The 22,249-nt window shown below is 43.6% G+C and overlaps 1 protein-coding gene across 1 annotated transcript in view; it reads right to left on the bottom strand.

Annotated features, from left to right (window-relative positions):
* The window catches only part of SYPL1 (synaptophysin like 1), a 212,490-nt gene that overhangs the window by 153,086 nt on the left and 37,155 nt on the right, over positions 1 to 22,249 (bottom strand). The window contains exon 3 of the mRNA XM_069229850.1: positions 11,348 to 11,463. Coding sequence (XP_069085951.1) covers positions 11,348 to 11,463 — 116 coding nt within the window. The remainder of the gene's footprint in view (positions 1 to 11,347; positions 11,464 to 22,249) is intronic.

Genomic DNA, 22,249 nt, shown 5'->3' with positions numbered 1-22,249 from the left:
CTGGCCCCTCCTTTGCAACAACAGTTCACTATGTTGACAAACCTGAGGGTGGGCCTACCACCCAGGGGCATGGATACTGCTCAGTACAACTTGCAAGGACTAGGCACACACCCACCTGGCCCCTCCTTTGCAGCAACAGTTCACCATGTTGGCAAACCTGAGGGTGAGCCTCCGGCCCAGTTGCTAGTTTAGCAGGGAAGAGGCAATAATGCCTCACCAAATCACTGGGCAAGTAGTTTCATCCTTATCACTTCACTCTTGGGCTTTATGCTTTAGTCCTTTTCTTGCACAGCTCCCTCTGTCCCGATTGCTGGCTGTCAGAACCCTGTTCAGATGGGCAAGCAGAAACTACTGGGCCCAACTGAGGTGGCTGAGGCCTTTTACCCCCCGACATCCTGGGCATATCTTACTATGGATCCTGTTCAACTGGGTCAAGCACCCCCTTGCGCACCGGACACTCAGTAGGGTAGCGTTGCTCCAACAGTCAAGGCTCCTTCAGGGGAAGCTCAGATACAGATCAGTGAACATCACTCATAACTCGGCGTGTGAGCAGCACAACAATAAATCTATGTCTGGGCAAATACTTGTTTTTGGTTAAAAAGAAATAATTGAATTCTAACTATACACATGCAAAGGTAAACAACATTCAAAAAGCAATAACACACTCCCCTTGAGGATGGGTCTCTAGCAGTTATCAGGACACTCCCTGTCAACCAAACTCTAGTGCAACAGGTTCAGTGTAATTCCCCATTCATTGATGGCAACCTCCAGGGAATTTAAACTATTTGGCCGGTATCCAGTGTTCTTCCCTTGGACTCAGCTAGTAAGTTCAGTCATTAGAGTCCAGGGGTTAACATTACCAATGGTGGTATTGCTAATATTGAAAAACTCGATGTGCACAATGATACGTTCATATATAAAAACGAAATCGCATCACTATTATCAAATTCACCCGTCATGAACTCTCCATCAACCCGAATTAGAAATATGTGGGCACGCAGGTTCTGAGACCTAAACCTGAAGTTACTGATTGACAGGTAACAGGTGGGGTGGCATGTAGCTGGCAGGCAAACATGCAAATAGGAAATGCAGATCAACCCCACAGATAGGAACAGCAACCCCACAATGGTCCACGGAAATTTGCCCCAATAAAGCACACATGGCCAGAGGGGATAATGTGTTAAAAAAACATCATAAAGTCAGATGCCACATGAGGTCAGGAACACTCATCCAATCAGAACACAATACACAGCGATCACGTGCCCCTTATGCCGGGCATCTGATGGTTACCAACTGGCCCTACCTGTGCCCACGCAAGGTCGAGACCCACCTGCTTTTGCTATCAGGACCTTATTTACGACTCCAAGACAACAACCCATATTCTTTACCTAAAAAGGAATACTGAAAATATTTTATGGGGTCCAGAGAAAATGTATTAAACACCGCTCAGATCGACTGTACTTTGAGACAGTACTCAGACCCCGTTTCTGTAACTGTTCTCCCGGCCGTAGTGTTAAACCAACTGTTCCCGTTTTACAAAATGCCTCATGTCTTGTTTTTTCAAGGTAAATTCACATTTCACATTCGGGCAAAGGTATGTTACCCAGGGCCCGAAAGGCCCAATTCTTGGCTTACTCGCTCTGAAGGTAAAGAACCCTGCGGTGGTGCAGTGCAGTCCTGTTGTGGGTTGGCTGAGTTGGGCCGAATAAGGTCACATGTGGCAGCATCTAGCAGGCGCTGGATCTCTTTCTTGAGCCACACTACCTATGGATTCAGACAGGCAAGACCCATTCACTCGGTAAGTCACTTATCCTTTGACAGTGATGGTCTCCTTGTTCTGAGGAGGATCAGTGGTGCAGTCCACACAATGGGGTTGGGTCCCACCTTGGCCACAGAAGTTTCTTGGTCTTGGGAGACTACCCCCACCTCTCGACTTCAGCGGCTCTAGCAGCCCCTCTTGGCATACTGGGGTCGCCTCTCCAGTTTTCACACTCGAGCATGCTGGCCTGATGTTGGTGTCAACGGAGGGCCACCTGGCTTACAGGGTCACCAATGATATTCAGAACATGAGCTACCACCCTATCGGTGAGTGTCAGGATTCTCCCATCACACTTCTTGATCCACTCAATGGTGACCGCTCTGGGCATACTGGTTTGCAAAGTCACTTCAGTACACGGCCCAATCGATGCAGGGATGGGTTTCTCAAACCACAATTCTCATTATCTCAAATGGCAGCCCCTCCTGGCATACGGGGTCACAAGTCACTTTTGCACACAGGCAACAGTACGATCGATGCAAGGAGTACTGGGCTCCTCAAGCTCCAGTCGCAGCTGCCACACCTGGCATTGGGGGGTCACAGCTGCAGTCCCACACATGGACTATAACCCGATTGGTGCCGGGATGGATTCCTCACACCTCGCACAGGGAGCCCTCAAGCCAACTCTTTCCTCTTCCTCACGGACACACTGGTTTTGGCCAGCAAGCACTGGCACTCCAGAGCATGTGATCTTGGCTTCCTTGGGTGATGTCCTCTAGAGTCTAGCAAGCATGAAGACTAGTAGTGGTCACAGGCAGAAGTCATGCAGAACGTTTTCTCCTCACACAGCCCAGGTGGCTGCTTGGATGATGACAACGTTTTGGGGTCTCAGGCTCCCCAACATATAGTCCTTTTCCAGACACACAGTATGATTTAGTGTCTGGATCGTAGAAATTTCATGTTGAGGTTCGGATTCTTTAAAATTGACATCTCTCTCCCTTCTTCCTTCTGAAGGTTATCTGTCACACCAGGCAGGACTGATTAAATCACAACAAGATTCATGGGAGACACCTGGATGTCAGCCACAGTGATATGAGCATCAAAAGGTTAATCCTAGACCGTCAGCACTACTCTCTACGATTCCCTTTATCAGTCCCATCTACCTCTTCCTGAGTGGTGTCCAGGCCCCTTCCTTGTGAGCTGTCATTTAACCAAAGAGAATTTTGAAATGCACAGGGAGAGCATGGTTCTCCCCTCATCGAGAGCATGGTTCTCCCCTCATCCAGTGCTTGTCCCACCCAGCTTACAGGAATGCAGCCATGCACAAATCTGTCTTGAGGGGAATTCTCTACTCATGTTTTCACCAGGCAGGACTGAGCTTCCCAAAATGGAACCCAAGGTCCTCCATGTCATGTATTAGTGCATGGACTCCGTGTACATCCACAGCACACTCACTGCCTAGTCCTGTTCTTATATTATTCTACCACCAGCATTCCCACATTCAGCATGTGCACTCAGTCTGCATACACTGTTCAGTACTGCAGCCTCTATGTACTGCACCAGAGTGTGTTATTTAATAAGCACACCCTATAAGAACACACACATTTAACATGTGTGCACTGTACCACACTTTGCCTTTTATGTAGTTTATTATTTGCAAGCGCACATGCACTCAGCATATGTTTTCATCACACACACACTTCCACATCAACTTGATGTAGGCCCGGGGTTAGAAAAACACATCAGTCGAATTTTTAAATAGGTGAGAGAGCCTGTAGACTTCACTCCAGTAACACAGAGTAAAAAGGACCCGTTCACTACCACTGATCACTACACGGGATGCTGCCACCACTGAGCTTGTGCCACCACTACACGGGAAGTAGCCTTCCACCGCTATGAGATTAGTGCTTGGGCATCCAATCTGGTCCAACAAGACCACAATCCTTGAGCCAGGCCTATGTCATGGTGCACACGGATGATCTGTGATTGCCTATGACCAAAAAAAAAAAAACAGCATTAGGAATCCAGACAATACTGCAAGGAACTCTGGGCAGGAGATTCAGGTCTCTACCCATGCAGAAGACTTCCATCACCACACCCGCTTACAGGCTACTCTAGCAGTTGCACGTTTTTGGACACCTTCATTAGCTCCATCGTAGCTCATTCCTACAAGCATCCCTACAACAGCTTCGCCTAGCAGGACTTTGAAGAGCTTTCTGATCTGTTCCTGACTTGGAGAGGAGAGTACCAATCAGAGATCCCATTTTGGTGTCTTCCGAAATTATCAAGTAGATTGGTGTGGGCCACCAATCCAGTCTTCAGATTTCCTGGTGTGGCACACTGACTTGGGGAATCCCTCCCATACTTCTATCGGGCTAGCAGACTAGAATGAGCATTCCCATCAGAGTCTGGTCCACTACGGATTCAGTCTGGTGTCATGGCATTTAGCCCCTGTTCACTCTATTCAGCCTCGTCTTTTCAATACATCTGGTAGGCAGGGGGAATACAGCAGAATTTTTGCTGAAAGGGGCTTGTGAGTTCTGAGAGAATGGTAAAGAAAAACAGGCCCCATCGCACATATTTACTCCACATAATGGTCTATGGCATACCTTAGAAGTAGGAGAGTGGCAAGGTGGCTCTTACACTTCAAAGAGGTCTCTGTCTTCCTTTATTTTACAGAAGCCTGGTACACTTCAATGGCTGTCAGACATGTTCTATGGGATTCTACAATCCACACATATATATGTCTGGTGTGCTCTCTCTGTTCTCATTTTTTGAACCATCTAAATACAGGAGAAAAAATAAGACTCTTTGACCCCTGCAATCACAAAGAACACACACACAGTCACATATCTATGGAACAAATATATGTTCAATATCTACATCCCTCATGGATGAAGAGACAGGCAAGGTTGAAAGAAAAACTGACAGCTTTAACAGGTGAGGCTATACTACTCTCCCAATGCAGGAAAACGGATAAAAAGGCCTTCTCCTCCAACTTTAATTGTTTGCTGCCACCACTGCCAGTTCCTCTCAACCTGTTGTGAGTGCAGTAGTCACTCTCAGAAGGAGGAGTGCCTTTGATCTGCCCAACCAAACCATAGTGCCCCACTCTGGTCTCAATCACATTTCTGCAGCCCTCGGCGAACATGCAGGATTCCCCAGTAAGCAGAGGCAAAAAAAAAAAATCAAAAAAAAAAATCAGATGCAAGCATGCAACACTGCTGGCGCAACACACAACTTAGGAGAAACACTATTTAAAAAAAACAATTTAAAAAGAAACTTGCGCAAGTCATACTCCATGCTGCTCCACTTAAAACATATTTCTCAAACAGCTATTTACGAGCCTGATTGGGATAGCAGAAGAATCACCTGGCGGGACTTTTCTGCTCCGCCCTGGAGGGTAATAAGCGAACAGTCTGCTTTTAGGATGGGAACCTCCATAAATGCCAGCTTCGCACTAACTTATTGTGCTTTTTATTTTTACACTTTATCCCAGGTGATTTATCAAGTCTCCAGGGAGTACTTACCAAACATATTAGGAACCAGAGTGAATTACGACAAAAAAAAAAAAAAAGTCTGAAAGCTAGCCTTAGGGAACGTGGCCAACCAAGATGGCCAAGTGGACGTGATCCATACAAACTCAAAATGGCCAAGTGGACGTGATCCATACAAACGTTGCTGCAAGAATAAGCAGAATCGAGGTGTACATCTCCAGCCCCGCCTGACACAGTGGATCCTTTCTGTTTGCGAGACCCCTAAAAGAAATATGAATTAAGCAGAGAATCACACTTACCTCCCTCTGCAAGATGAAAACTCACCATATGCCTGATCTTAAGATGGCAGCGCCAGGGCTAAGAAATGTCCATAATCTCTTTAAATAGACTTGCACTCACATCTCACTCTTCCAAGAACTGTAAAATAATGAGATTTGGAAACCAAGGCCTTCTCACCAATTGAAGCCTGCAAAACACTCCTCTCCTTGGAAGCTTCAGTGCCATCCGTGCCCGACTTTAAGATGGGGCTCTACCAGATAAAGGCTAAAATGGTGAACATAAAGGGGAGGCAGTTGCACAGACTCATCAGCCAAATGCACCACACGACACACTAAATAACTGGACTAAATAAAGGGCAGCTGGCTCTACTGAATCATGGTATGACAACAACCAATGCAGGTAGATGTGATGACTCCCTGGGAAGGGTGAACCTGGATACCTCTTTCCTGCCCTGAGTTGAGACTTAAAATAGCCAAGCAATTGGAGCTCTGCGCAATTCGGAGGCCCAGAGGCTTGCATTGTTACTTCTACATCATAAAGGTGCTATATCAAAACGACTACCTCAACACAGCTAGATAGAGTATGGACTGTGGCCACCAAACCCCTTGACTGCAGTCTGATGCCTCCACAAAAGTCTCAAACGGTGTCCAGCTACTTCACACCTACAGAAACACGCGTTCGTCCATCGATCACTGCTAACAGGGATGCCATAGCGCTCACGAAAGTGGACCTTCTTGCCTCCCTTAAAGAATTCAATGGGGAACTCAATTCTTACATTAATACCAGGTTCACTGCGCTCCAACACGATACTGACTCAGTGGGCTCCAGGGCGTTAGATCTTGAGACTAAGGGCCAGATGTAGCAAAGGTTTTTACCCATTCTGTGTCTATGGGAAAAAGTGTTTGTACATATGGCCCTAAATTCCAAGACCTAAACAGAAGTACGGTAAAGACCGAAGAAACCGCTGACTCCCTCAGACTGCATCTCCATGCCTCAATATTGAAATACACAGACCTTGAAAACAGGTTGCAATGCAATAACCTAGGCAAACGTAAACTTGAGGAGGGGGCAGAAGGCCCGATCTTGTGGCCTACATGGTGGGACTATTTGCAGAGTTACTGGGGAGAAAAAAAAAGTCAGATGAAAATCAAAATAGACAGAGTTCACCGAGTGGGTGCCCAGAACACAGGAGAGGGCAATAGCCGCCACGATATCCTAAAGAAACTCCACTCCTTTAAGGCAAAGGAGGTGATCTCTTCGAGCAGAGCGGAAGAAAGATGACATCACATTTCAAGGCACAACATGTTCTCTCTAAGAAGATATAGCTCCAGCAACACTAGTTCATAGGCAACAACTATGGCCTGTTACCTGCAAAGTAAGACAGGAACACATCAGGTACAGATGGACATACCCATTTGGCTTGGCGTTTGACTATCACAACAAAACTCATCATATCTCCGACCTACAAGCTGCAGCAACGATACTGGATGTACCAATCCCAAGTGAAGAAGTGCAGAGAGGAACCAGTGGCAATCGCAAAAACATGCCAAACCTCATAGGAAACACTGAAAAACCTAATGATTTTCCATCTTCCCACTCCTGAGCAGGTTCCCTATAACAAGGAGCCTATGTACACAGTCTGATGGCTCACCTCCACGACAAATCGTGCAGTGCTTGCCTCTGCAGTCTGCTTCCCCCCCCTCTCTTGAAGGGGGCAATGACAAACTTAGTATATTTCACTTGGTCATTAGATGATAGGAATCTTTTACTGAAGTATAACTCAGCGGCCTTCACACACCTCAAACAAACAGCTTCTAATGTTCACATTAGCGGCTTTTGACTAGAAACCTGACATGCAATGTATCCTTACCAAGAACCAACTTATTTGAAGACATGTTGTCACACCAGTTTTCAGTTTGTTTTTAAATTTCTTGATATTTGGTACTATGGTACGTGAGGAACGCAGCTTCATGATCAGTAAGTAGGGGATGAAGGAATGGGATCAGGGAGATGCATGGTGGTTCTTGCTAAATGGGGAGGCGAGAAAAGGGATGAGTCCAGTATGTTGGACAGTATGTTGCAGAGCCAAGTAGCAGGCCACGTTTCAACTGAATCCCCATGGTGATCATTACACTTTCATCTAACATTAAATGCCTTGATTCGCCAGCCAAACATCATGAATTATGGGAATACCTACTAGACGAAGAACACAATTTCGTAGCCCTACCAGAGACACATCTCAAACGGGGTGAAGACCATAGGTTGCACCATAAAGCCTACCCTAGCATGTATAAATCTTCAACCACGAAACATAATGGGGTGGCCCTTCTTTTCCACTCTTTCTTAGGCTTCTCTTCAGATTACAAATCTGACAAAGATGGAAGGGTTATCATTGTGAAGGGATATCTAGTGGGACTATTGTGCACCTGTGCCTCGGTATATGTCCCCAACGTTAACCAGGTCTCACTTATACAGACATTCCTAGCATTACTGAGAGAATTTGCGTAAGGGGAGATTATTATGCTGGGAGACTTTAAATTCACAAGGGATCCTGGTATGAATAGTACCATCCCTCACAGATCCCCCACAGGGAGCTTCCCCAAAGCTTTAAAATAAGAAATACAGACAATAGGGCTCATTGGCGCTTGTAGGACCCTAAACCCCACAACTAAAGATTACTCATTTTTCTCTCATACCCACCACACCTACTCTAGATTAGACTACGGCTTCCTCAGCCAAATAGGCTGACCCTACTCACGGCCTCCTTGCCCCAAATCACCATCTCACGCGCCACTAAAATTAACCATGGACAGAGGCCCACCACCATTAAAACTCCACCGCTGGTTCTTTCCCACCTCCTTGACCAGGGACCGCATTCTCTGGGACAATCTTCGCAAACCTATCTGGGACTTTCTACAACTAAATCCCACCCAGGACACTAACCCCTCTGCCACTTGGGACACATTCAAGGCATTCAATAGGGGAAAATGCATTGCTCTCATCTCAGCACTAAAAGAACAAAAGAAAGATTAACATTTGAGGCGGTACTTAGTATGGCCGAGCAGGCACACAAACAACAACCAAAATTACTATAACAGCAGAAAGTCACAGCACTTGGAGGGAAACTTAATGCAATATATACAAACAGGGCCGAATTTACTCTTTTACGTCTAAAACGCACTTTCTACATGCAGGGTAACAAAGTTGGACCCCCAACCAGCGCTGCAAGTTAGAATTGAACGGGAGAAGGAATTTATTGGGGAAATACTGAAAGAGGACAGCGAGTTGGCGACCTCCGACTCCGAGAAGGCCCAAACTTTTAGGAATTTTTATGAACAAATAGACTATCTAGGAAACCTGAACCTTCCTCAAGTGACAGAAGCTAAAATCTTTAGCTCTGTCCTCATACCACATCTGGTCACACTTAACTACGTAGCCCAATCAGGGGTAGTCACACCCTCGATGAGCGCGGCCCTGATCCCGATTATCACCAAACTTGGGGAAGACCCCCACTCCTGGGGCTCAAATCGCCCCATAGCACTGCTCAATTTAAATGCCAAACTATAAACAAAGATATATACGAAGATTCTGGCCTCCAGATTAGAGGAACTGATGCCCAATTTGATCCACTCAGACCAAATCAGGCTTCATAAAGGCCGACAGACGCATGACAATTTGCGGAGGGTGGTGCACTTGGTCAAAAAAGCAATGAAGAAAGCGATACCGGCTATATTATTAGCCCTTGATGCAGAGAAAGCTTTCGACCAAGTAGATGGCCCTTCCTATCTATACCCTATGTTGTTTTGGTTTCTGTGATCACTTTATCACAATGATCCAGGCCAACTATGCTGCTGCACGCTCAAGAGTTTTGGTTAACCGAGTTGGACCAGATTTCATTTAGCTCCAGCAAGGAACGCGCCAGGTGTGTCCCCTGTCCCCGTTATTATTAGCTTTTGCCATAGAACCCCTGCCACCTACAATACACTCTATGCCCACTATCCAAGGACTACCATTTGGCTCACAGGTCCGTAAGATTTCCCTCTTTACCGATGATGTTTTGTTGACCTTGACCTCACTGCAGTCCTGCCTGGATGCCCTTCACAAGGCATTTTAAGAGGTGGCGGGATTTCATACCAATTTAAACAAATCCTTTCTCCTTAACCAAACGCTTCCTGAAAAGCGGTGGCCAACACCCCCTTTCAATGGGCCAAAAAAAAAAGAGATTACCTATTTGGGTATTAAAAATAACTCCCAGGGTTTCGGATCTCTTCTGAGCCAACTATCCGCCACTCCTACAACAGTTTAAGATAGACTTCAAATGATGGGCGTCCATGTACAGTTCATGGCTTGGATATGTTCACGTCATAAAAATGGCTGTTTTGTCTAGGCTATTATATCTCTTCTAGGGCCTCCATAGTAACCTGCTTCATATGGCAAAATAGCTGCGCACGCTTATCCCAAAAAATACTGATACTTCAAAAAGACACAGGTGGTATGGGTCTTCCAGGCTTCCCTCTATATTGTAAGGGGGCCTAGTAACGAGTAATTTCCCGAAAGGTCCTTTCGCAAGTCGGAAAACACTGGCTGCACATGGACAGAGCAGTAGTTGGCAGATATATCTGTGCTGTGCTGTGGAAACAGAAAACAGATCGACCGACCAACCAATGCATATCTGAGCACACCTACCGCAATCCGTATGGGATGAGGTACTTCGCAATGTATATTGGATCACCTTTACGCCGATCCATTTTAATTGAGCCTCCCCCCCAGCATTACACCGAGGACCATTTGATGCATGGAGAGAGGGAGGACGCCTCACTATAGCCGACCTGTTTCACGGGTGGGATATTCTCACTTTTGAACACTGGCAGAGGGATTTTCATCTCCCCTCCACAGAACACTACCTCACACACAACTAAAACACTTGGTACTCCATTCCGACATGCGGGAGGCAGCCACTAGGAATTTGACTCCAATCAAGCCATTTGCAAAACAGGCAAGGACCTCTAAGGGATGTATATCCTTTATGTGCTCCCTCCTCTTATCCACCAATCATACTCCACAAACCAGATATAGCAAGTCCTTAGACGAGTCATCTCGGAGGACAGTTGGGGCAGACTCTGGAGAGATATTCCTCGGTTTAACCATTCTATTGGTATGCAAAAAGTCTACTGTTTTACTGATATCGTTACCCCACTAAAGTCAAACATATCTTCCCAACCACATCACAGTTAGGCTGGGGGGGATGTGGCCTAATGGGTGAATTTCAACAAATCTGGTGGGACTACCTGAATATTCGCCCATTCTGGACTGAAATACTTGCTCAGATAAAGGAGACCCTGGAGTACACAATTCCCCATAGTCCCAACTTTGCATTACTAGGTCTACGTGATGATTCCCTTAACTGCCAAACCAAGGGAGACAGAGCCATTTTTTGGCTATGTCAAGGAGCAGCCAAACTAGCCTTAGCGGCGGCGTGGAAGAAAATGGGGTGCCATCGCTAAAGCAATGGCACACCAGGCTTTGGCAGGCAATCATGATGGAAAGAATGTTAATTACATCAGTTGCAATCTGGCCAGTAATGGTGATATCTGTACTGTACAGTGGGAAACATCCTCCAAGGGTCGACAAAGGATTACTGAATTAGCTGAATTACAATATGGTGGGATTTGGATTGTTCGCTGTTGCCAATGTTGATGTATGCATAAACCTAATAAAAAGAACATTCAAAAAGAAAAAAAGCTGGCCTAAGAAACATCTTTTATAAATATGAAAAACATTCCAAACAAAGAAAAAAGGGAACATGAACACTCACCTAAAAGGGTACCCGAAGGATGCAGAAATTGTTTTTGTGGTAGATTGGCAAGTAACATTAAACGATGTGCTTCCACTGTAACCGCCACAAGTAGCAAAGGAAAATATGGAGAAAATCTAGAATGGAAAACAAAGATAAGTATATTGCATAAATATTCAAGGGAGGCATTTTGTAAGACAAAGTCAAAACCCATGTAAACTCATTTATAATCGTTTTAATCTGAAGAAAAATCATGACAGCTGCAAAACCTCACTCAGTGATGTTACCTTTCTTAAGGCCATTATTATCTCTCCAATGTCTCAATTTCTACTGCTTGCTCCAATACATCCGGGACTGGTTGGTGCAGGAAATTTCTCAATCTTATCCAGCACTACATAATCAAGTTCATGTCTAATGCTGTGAAGAAATGTGCTTCAAATCACCTGATCATAACCGCTTTAACAAACTCTTCACATGTCAGGCTTTATGGGCTGAATTACCATTTTGTGTAATAATATGATAACTTCTCTTGTGGCTCTGGCTGGTGGACATTCTTGTTTTGGGTGTGGAGCCGAGGGTAATTGGGGTTGGCATGGGAAAACAGCCTTGAAAGCGAATTTAACAAATTACTATTTTACAGCTTCCAGATCATGCTTGCATAAAGAAATCAAAAGCAACTGAGCAGTTAACTGCTCCTTCTTAGACGTAGTGCTGACCAGTCCAGAACTCTTGTACAGGGTGAAGAATCTGCCCTTCTGAGCAGATTACCACTTAAGTGGGGTTTAATAAGTGTGAAGCCTATTTTCTCAAAAAGTAGTTTGAGCTACAGAACCTCTCCTGGATGGATTTCAGTAAGAGTGCCTGGTGGATTACCTTTAAAAATGTAACAACCATTTAGACACAAACTATTTTGAGAGGACAAAAAAAACGGTTCATGAGAAACTGCCAGAGCTGGAGAAAATTTAGGCACAAACAGGAAGCATGTTCACTTGTTTCTGAGACATAATTGTACAACACTGGACATTGACATTCAGCTCTCCAATTCAGAATTTGAGCAATGTTGAAAAATGTGGACTTTCCTAACACTTACACCAGGGTTATACTGAAAGTATCTATGTCTTAACATTAGCAAGTTGCATAAACAGGAAGCATGAACATCAAGCAAATCACCAATTGTTTGGTGGCTAACATGTCAATTGAGGTAATTTTTGTTTACCTGATTAAAGACTAGATTGTGAGGAATTAACTATGCATGACCAAGTTCTATGTTAATCAATGTTGAAAGTGTGCCATTCTTAAGACTTAAAAGCATGCATATGCACTTAGCTCCAAACTCAGTATTTAATTTCCTTGCAAATACGGGCTTCTTAAATTGGATTCAGTTTGCTCAACTACAAGTGCTAGAACAGGTCCAGTGATGCCCATGCAACTCATCATCCACTTTGGTACTGCTATCATAGGCTGCTTTGAAGCTGACTGGAGATGAGGGAAACAAAAGGCTGAGGACATGGAAGCAGCTACTGGGAGGGGAAGAAAGAGATAAGGGTGGATAGAGCTGAGAGGACGATTCAGTAAAAAAAGATGAACAGGTGAAGAGAAGCAGAAAAGGGGAAGGTGCACGTGTGAAAAGAAAAAGGAAAATAAATTAAGAGAAAGTAGTAAACAAGCTTTATGGATAGATGTAAAAGAATAGGAGTGGGGAGGGAAAGATGGATAGCGATTGCAAACCAAACCGTGCAACATAAGAAAGCAAGTGACAGATAACAGCAAAAAAGTATGGCAATCTAAAAAATAAATAAATAAATAAATAGAGGTAAAGAGGAAAAACAAAGAGACCAATGGGCAACAGCAATTCCAAACAGGTTTACTGAGAGATGGATACACAGAGTCCAAACACACAAATGGGGGATGAAATAGAGGGACTACTGGCATGTGCAGGGGTGCGGATGCCCGGGACATATTGTTTGGGGTCATGGGCAACAAGTTTTCATGTTTATTTTGTCCTTTGGCTGCCAGTTTAGAGAAGGCAAATGTCTGCAGTTGTGGTAATATGTGTGTCCATATGTTAATGCTTTTCGAACTTGCATTTATGGTTCATTAATGAAGTCTTCATTTTTTGTGTGAGCACTGTAAATAAGTTTTAAAGGTCACACTGCTCTTCTGACAGTAGTTCCAGTAAAAAAAAAAAAAACAATATGAGGTTAGGTATAAAGATCCCAGAATGCTCTCTGATTAGATGTAAATATTTGCAGAAGCTTGTAAGCAAGAGTGATTCTTTGCTTTAAAAAAAAAAAAAAAAAAAAAAAAAAAAAACATTCAGAAATCAGTGTAACCATTTTCAACACAATTAGGGGAAGCATGAAAATAAACAAGTACTGGCAAAGCCAACCGATCCAACATTTCTTTTTAGAGTCTTTTGGTTTTGTCAATGTGTGTCTTGATTTGATTTGACATTGCTTTTGTAACACTTTATTGTTGTGGGAGCAGCCAGGTCCACTGGCAAAAAGAACAAAAACGTTTTTGGTCTCAAAAAACCACATTGCCACTAGTGGTGTAACAAAGGCCCGGCAGCCCCCCGCAGCACAGCACCTGCCCTGACTGATTCTGGAGGGAGGGTCCCTTCATGTTCCTTGCAGGGGGAACCCCTCCAGTTTTGTTATGCCACTGATTAACACAGTAGTTCCTGGCACTGAAAAAAACTACTTTGAGTGCCAATAAGCTCCTTGTGGAAGAGCAGAATGTGATCTCGCACAGCGAAGCCAACAGATAGAGACACAAATATAAGTTTATTAAAAACAAAATGTCTTCGTTAACGAAAGACCTAATTAGGGACCCAAGTCTTAAAGAAAGTCAGAAAAGTGTACCCATGGTATATGTCTTTTAATTAGTGGCTTTCATGAATTCACAAGCAAAAGTAGACAAGGAAATCCTATTGCTCGAAAATATTTCTGAACTGTATTTTAGCACCAGAAAATATGCATTTGTAGATTTGCTCATGTAATAATCTATTGACCGTTTACGAGTTCACTTTCCCTCCTACCACTTTTTTCCCAACCCTGGAAAAACTTCTACCACTGTCAGGGGTGAATTTGCAACCTCTCTCATTATGGAAAAAGATTACAGAAGAGCTGGTGAAAATCCTTAAAACACGCATGTTAGTAGGTTTGCAGACTCAAAGGTATTCCAGCCCTGGAACTATTGCTTACTGCTTCCTCCACTGCAGTATGAAGATCTGCGGAATTGTGGCAAAATAAGTAAATTGCTCCAATAGGGGCTCAAACTGCTAGTATTCAAGCCCTAATATAGTAGTAGCCCTGGCATAATCAGACAGGTTATTATCAGAGCTCTTACATAATAAGATTGCTGCTATAATTTGTCACCCCACTACATGGCACCAAAGGGACAAGTAGATTTTTTTACAGGACAAGTAGATTTAGGAAGCAACCTGTCCCATGCACAAGTAAATATTTTATTAAACTCCACAGCCCTGATGTGTATTATCACCAGATTTCCCATCACCCATCAGCACAAGAAGTAAAAATAGATCTCCCATCATTCCCTTACAGAGGAAGGGACATCACTAAATTTGCCATCATAAATCTAGACAGGAAGTGGCATTACTGGTTTTCCCGCCAAAACCATCTTTAAAAGAAAAAGCCAAACAAAAGGACCTAATTTCCTGTCACCAATTAGCACAGGAAGTAACATCACTGGATCTCCCATCATCCACCTACACAGTAAGTGGCATCACTGAATTTCCTATCATACATCTGGACAAGAAGTGGCATTGCTGCTTTTCCAGCCAATACCATTTTTAAAAGCAGAAGCCAAGCAAGAGGACTTCATTTCCCATCATCCATCAGCACAGGACAAGGACTTACTTAATGGCAGCTGCAACAGGGACGCGCTATTGGCACACTGAAAGCAAGCCTGTCTGAGGCCAGGCAGGCACCCAGCGCAAGGAACCCTAGCCTGATCACCACCCAGCGATACTCCGCAGCACGCTTTAGGTTGCTACACCCCGAACTTTGTTCCCCCAACTTATGTTGTGCCGCACCTCACACCATGGTAGGAGCTTTCACATGCACCCACTACCAGTTCTCCAGCAGCCACACCCTAACAATGCCCCTTCACAACATGCACACATCACACAAGCACTAACATTGCCTTTAACCCAACCCCACATTACATCACATGCCACAGCAAACCCGCACATCAACACCCACTCATATGCATGCTGCTCAGCACACAGTCACTCAGCAAACACCACCGCAACATGAGACCTGCTGAGTTGCAACTCACTTGACATCTTTATCACAAACCTGGCTCAACCCCTCATCCGCTCTCGACACTGCCACAAGATCGCTTGACAGGACCGCCTTCACAAGTCAAGAGTCGCCGCCGCAATCATCTACAAGAATCAAATGCACATCCACAGAGAACACCATCCCGTTCATGGGGCACCTGCATTTCAAGCTGCAAGTCTCAAAAAACCTCACCATGAACAGACCACATGCCAACTTTACCAACTTCATCACCAACTTCGTCATTCTGATGAACATATACTTCAGAGCTACATCCTCCTCAGTGACCTCAGCTTTCACCTGGAAGACTGAAATGACCCCTGTTCTACAGCACTCCTAGTAAGTTTGTGCAATGTCAGACTCACCCAGCTTGTCCCAGAACCAACACACACACACACACCGCAGGACAAAAACTGGGCTTTGTCTTTACAACAAGTGAAAGCATCAAATACAATTCCACCACGACGCTCATATGGACCGACCACTCCATCATCCACTTCCAAATCAGCAAACCTGAAGTCAACACCTCTCCCAGGTTCAGCATTCCAAGCCGCAGCTGGTGCTAAATCAGAGAAGTAGACTGGCTCAGCGCCCTCAGCATGGGTCAACCTAGCGCCACAGACAACCTCGATAAGGATAACAATAACCGGATCAAGAACTGCTCGGACTCCCTCACACCCATCAAACCCAACAAGCATAGTATATCACACAAGCAGGTCAGCTGGTACACAGATAACCTCCAAGACACCAAACAACAATGTAACAGTTAGAAAGGCAATGGACAGCCAGCCACAGCACCACCAACAATACCACCTAAAAGGACGTTAACACAAGCAAATAAAAGACACCAAGAAAAAAGACATTAGTGAACCTGTCAAAGGAAACTCCAATAGCTGCAAGAAGATCTTCTCAATCGTTAAGGATTCCTCCTTGCCCTCAGCCAGTGTCACCAACATTGCTGCCTCCCACCAACTCTGCAACAAGCTATCCAACTTCTTCCATAGCAAAATCACAAACATCTACAGCAACTTTGCACACCAACCCCAGACAACTTGTTGCTAACCTATCCGTCACCAACCAAAATGGCCATCTGACCAAATGGACAAACCTCATCAGAAATGACACAGCAACATTCATTCCCTCAGGGGCCCCAACAGACCCATGCCCCCACATCTACAATCAGGGAACATCACCAATCATCATCATCCTGACCCTCATCATCAACACCTCCACAACAACCACCACTTTCCCTAGGTGAATGGGACCTTGCAGAAATAAACACCTTCCTCTTGAAGCCCACAGCCAACACAAATCAACTGAGCAACATCTGACCTATCCCCTTGCTTTCCTATCTAGCCAAAGGGATTGAGAAAGCCATCAACAAGCAACTGACAAACCACCTTTAACTTCACCAGCTTCTAGACAACACTCCATCAGGATTCAGAAATAACAGCATCGAAACAGCATTCATTATGGCCACGAACGACATGTGAATCATCCTAAACCAAGGAGAAATGGCATCTCTCCTCCCGCTTGACCTCTCTGTAGCCTTAGAAATTATCTCCCATAACACCCTCATCATAAGACTCCATGAGATTGACACACAAGGATCCGCTCTCAAATGGATCTGTTCCTTTCTCACGGGAATAACCCAAAGGCTTAAGCCGCCACCCTCCACATCAATAAGAGACCCACAAATTGATATGTGGAGTCCCATATGGATCGTCCATCATCCCCACCCTTTCAAACATATACATGACACCACTCGCCAACATAATCAGATCACAAGACATCAACGTCATCTCTAACACCGATGACACCCAAATGATCATCTCCCTGACGGGCAAAACAACTTCAGCAACTACATGAAGAATGGTAGCAGACTGGATGCAAACCAACTGCCTGCAGTTCAACTTCGAAATGACAGAAGTACTGATCTTCGGTAACAAGACTTGCCCCATGGGACTAAACCTGGTGGCTGCCGGAGTTAGGACCAACACCCACACCCACAGACCACACAAGAAATCTAGAGATTATCCTAGAAGATACGCTCAATATAACAGCTCAAGTCAACGGAGTGTGCACTCCTCCTGCTTCCACATCCTATGCATGCTGGGAAAAATCTTCAAATAGTTGCCTCAGAACACCAGAAAGACCATCACGCAAGCACTCATCACTAGCAGGCTGGACTATGACAACACACTCTAAGCCAGAATCTACAAACAACTCCTACACAGACTCCAGACCATCCAGAACACCGCTGCAAGACTCATTCTCGACCTCCCACTTCGCATCCAGATCACTCTGCACCTCAGGAAGCTTCACTGGCTCTCCATCCACAAGCACAGCCAATTAAAAATTCTGACACACGCATAAAAAAGCCCTGCACAAAACAGGACCGCAATACCTGAACAGCTGCATACACTTTCACCAACCCACCAGACACCTAAGCTCTGCCTCACTCGCAAAGCATCCGCAAAAGCGATACTGGAGATCGCTCATTTTCCTACATTGCACACAAGACATGGAACACCTCCCTCAACACATCAGAGCCTCTTCCTCACTTCCTGAGTTCCACAAGAAGCTGAAGACCTGGCTCTTTGTATGAACACACTGGGGTCCAGAAACCTACACACCTGCCCAAGCGCCTGGATACCCTCTCTGGTGAATAATGCGCTATACAAATCAATATAACATTTCATAACATAACCATCACTGCTCTGTGAAAGGAAAAAAGATCACTAAAACACATTTCCTTCACTCAACTGTAGGCATTCTCCACATGTTGGTGAATGTGAAGACTGCTGCATAAGGGACTAATGTGCTTTAAGGGTCAAGAAGCAAACACTTCATTACAGGATAGCAAATAGCCATCACTGCCACACTGTTCAGCTAAGGTGTATTTATGTGTTTATAACCTTGAGTCCTATGGAGCAAAGCTACGTTCCACAAGGTGCTAATTACTGTATATTATTTCATTGTAGTTTTACTGCAGTGTTTCACACTCTTAACACCCACTCACTTACACTGTTTTTATTTAGCATGCATCTTCAAAAATACATTTCACTTGAATTTTATGAGTTTCACACAATCCATACATCCAGGCAACATTAACATGTTAGAATTCTCTGCTAGGAAAAAAAAACACAAGTCTAAAAGAGAATAGAAATACAAAAAAAAGTAAATATATCCATCTAATGGCAACTCTAAATGTTGTTTCTGTATACACATCCATAAAACATGAAGATGGCCTTAATGCATGCAGATCATTTTTAAGATCCAGCTCTATTAGCTCACTGGAACATTCTGAAATGCTAACTGAGATGATGAACGTTTAAGACATAATATCTTCTTATTTGATGAAGATTATTTTATCCAGAGATAAAGTACTGCGATGGTACATCCCTAGCCCCAATGTATGCTAACTTAGAAATGGGGTGGTGGAAGGCTCACATAGTATGGGTGGAACAAAATGCTGAAGTCCTGAATCAGGTGATATTGTGGGTCTATTTCACAGACGACTTGCTTCTAAATCTGGGAGGGAGACGAAGAAGATCTTGAGGCCTTCATAAAATCTTAAATAAAAAACAATAATCCACAGAAATTAAAATTCGCTTATGAAATTAGTGCAGAAAGTATAAATTATTTGGATATAGGGATCTACACAGAGAATGAGAAAATCTGCACAAAAGTTCATAGAAAGCCAACAAGCTGTAACAGCATTCTGCATGCAAACAGCAGGCATCCATGTGCACTTAAGTGAAGTGTGCTGTATAATGAATTCCTCAGGGCAATACACAATTGTTCAGAGAATGATGAGTGTGAGCATCAAGCCCGTAATATTTACTTCAGATTCAGGAGGAGAGGCTACCCTATAACAGTACCAGGAGATGCCTTAAAAAGGACAAGAACAAGAAATAAAGAAAATGTGGGTGGCAAAGAAAACCTTCAGGAGAAATAATACAGGTGAAACACTAATCAGGTACACCATGGATGTTAATGTCTCGAATAATAAATTAAAGATTTATTGAAGAGGATGCAACTTTGAATTATTTGCTATCTGATCAAAACAAACATCACATATAGAAAAAACAGCATCACTAGGTGTTCGCCTGGTAAGGAGTTATATGATCAGCCATAAAACAGAATCATCAAACTGGGTAACTGTAAAAAGTAATGGCTTTTTTTTTTTAAATGCCATGAATGCAAAGTCTGTTTTTTTGTCCAAAACAAAACATCTTTTGAATGTTCTAATGGCCAAACAAGAGCAATCAAAGAATGAATAAACTGTGACACCATGTATGTTTTGTATGTATTGGAATGCAGATGCAGTAAAAAGTACGCTGGTACTGCGTTGAACAAATTAAAACTATGCTTCCTACAACATTTACAGGCCATAATGAATAAGGATTACACATATAATGATGAAACATTTATAGGAAACACAATGTAGACAAGAACAGCTTACAGTTTTATGGTATACCGCATGTAGAAAATAAATCTAGAGCAGGCGATTGTGAATTAGACCTGAGAAGTTCCGAATCACAGTGGACTATTTTAATTGGCACAAAAGCACTCTGGGGCCTGAATTCAGGTGCTGAGCTTCATGTTCATATATGATATGGTGTTTGTATTGCTCTGTATTTTTAAGGACCATATAACGCAACATCTCTTATTCCAATGAAGTGCACTTCATGGACTTTAATGTATTCTGCATTAGGAACACATCAATAAAGAAATATTGTTTATAACTTTTGCACTTTCATCATTAATTTTAAATGTTTAACAGTTTGTTTTATAAATCTATACTGTTCTTGGGGATTACATTCCATATTGTTACATCTACATGAACAAGGTGCACTCTATAAAATTCTAATGTTTGCATCTATACACTTTATAATAACCTTTATCCCCTACTTCAGCTAAACGCAATGTATAGGACTTGATGGCGGTCCAAGAAGAGGCATATAATGTTATTGTCTGTACCCAAATCAAGCGCATTTCCTAATTCCAATGCATTGTACTTTATGATTGCACCCTACGACAAGGCATTTTTTTGCATTCATGCGCCTTACAATCATGCTCATCGTCTACTCCAACTAAAATGCACTTAACAAATTCCAATGTTTACATCTATGCACTTTACAATACCCTTTGTCCCTTATTCCAACTATATGCACTTTGAGTTCCAACATATAGGTTCTCGTATAGGATGACTGTTTTATTTTATTTTTATGAAGAGGAAACATTTATTTCCTGTATTTTTTTTAATGATTTTTCCCCCCCCTTATTCTAAGAATGTACTTTATGAATTTCGTAGTAGTGCACATTATGAAGAGGCATTATTTATGTACTTTACAATTATTAGTAATTAGGGTACAATTTTGAACATTAGCCCTTCCATTATGGGCCATGTGTTTGGTAATAACGGTAGCATGGAAATTATATTTCAAGACAAAGCTAAGTAGAAGCACGATGCACTTTATGTATGGACCATAAGTGAGTAATTTCTGTTACACACTAACTATAAACATTGAGTTTTATGGGTGCAGGTGCACATTATGGGGCATACAATGAATAAATTGCCAGATTTAGTATTTAGAAGTAATTTGCCTCTTGAAAGTTGAATCAGCTTTAGGATGGTTATGGTTTCAGTAGTTGTGGAAATTGATTGTTTCGATAAATTTGGGTACTTCACTAGATATACTTTCAACAATGTCATAAAACGTCCAAAATGTTCTAAGAACACATCGTCCATTGATCTTGTGTACGGACTACCGACCCATCTCGCTCATCAATGGTGAGATTAAAATCTTTGTTGCCCTCCTTGCCTTGCATTTCAAACAGGTTCTTCAAACCCTTATCCGCCCTGACCAATGCAGCATTATGCCCACAAGGAGCTCAAGACCCTGACTACGACGTCTTCACGTGGCCCTAACCCACCTTTATCTTCTTTCCCCTCTGTTGGCCTTACTCCTTGTAAACTTTGAGAAGGCCTCCAAAATGGTGGACCAGGCTACCTGGCTTATGTACTGCAGAGAGACGGTTTCGGACTGCGTTTTCGCACCTTTGTTCAACACCTTTATTCCAAACCCCCTGCTCTTGTACAAGTCAACAGGGTGGTCTCAAAAGTACTTCTCATATGGCGGAGGACCAGGCAGGATTGTCCCCTGTCCCCAGTGCTGTCTGTGGTCACAAGTGAACCTCTGGCCCGACTTATTCAGTGCGACGTGCAGATTAGTGGATGGGAACAGGACACTAATCACGAAGATCGTATAGCGTTATACAATGACAACGTTCTCCTGTACCTTTCAAATCCACAGACCAATAGCGCTCGATATCTGCAAATCCTACACTTATTTGCGGAGGCGTCTGGGTTATGAATAAACCGACCAAATCAGTCCTACTGGCACTTTCAAATTCCGCTGCTGTGTGGGGTAGCAAACGTCTAATCCCCTATGCTGCACAAGTTTGATACTTAGGTATTCATGTGGCGCTATTCCTTGAACTGACCTTGTCCCTCAATATACCCCACTTTGATTTACCGGGTCATACTGGACCTTAAGAAGTGGCAGTCTCTCCCGTTGAATGTCATGGGAAGGATTGCACTCTATAAAAT

Source organism: Pleurodeles waltl, chromosome 4_1 (genome assembly GCF_031143425.1).
Source record: "Pleurodeles waltl isolate 20211129_DDA chromosome 4_1, aPleWal1.hap1.20221129, whole genome shotgun sequence".
Lineage (NCBI taxonomy): Eukaryota > Metazoa > Chordata > Amphibia > Caudata > Salamandridae > Pleurodeles > Pleurodeles waltl.
The sequence above is the reverse complement of the archived record's forward strand: the minus strand, read 5'-3'. Positions and strand labels throughout refer to the sequence as shown.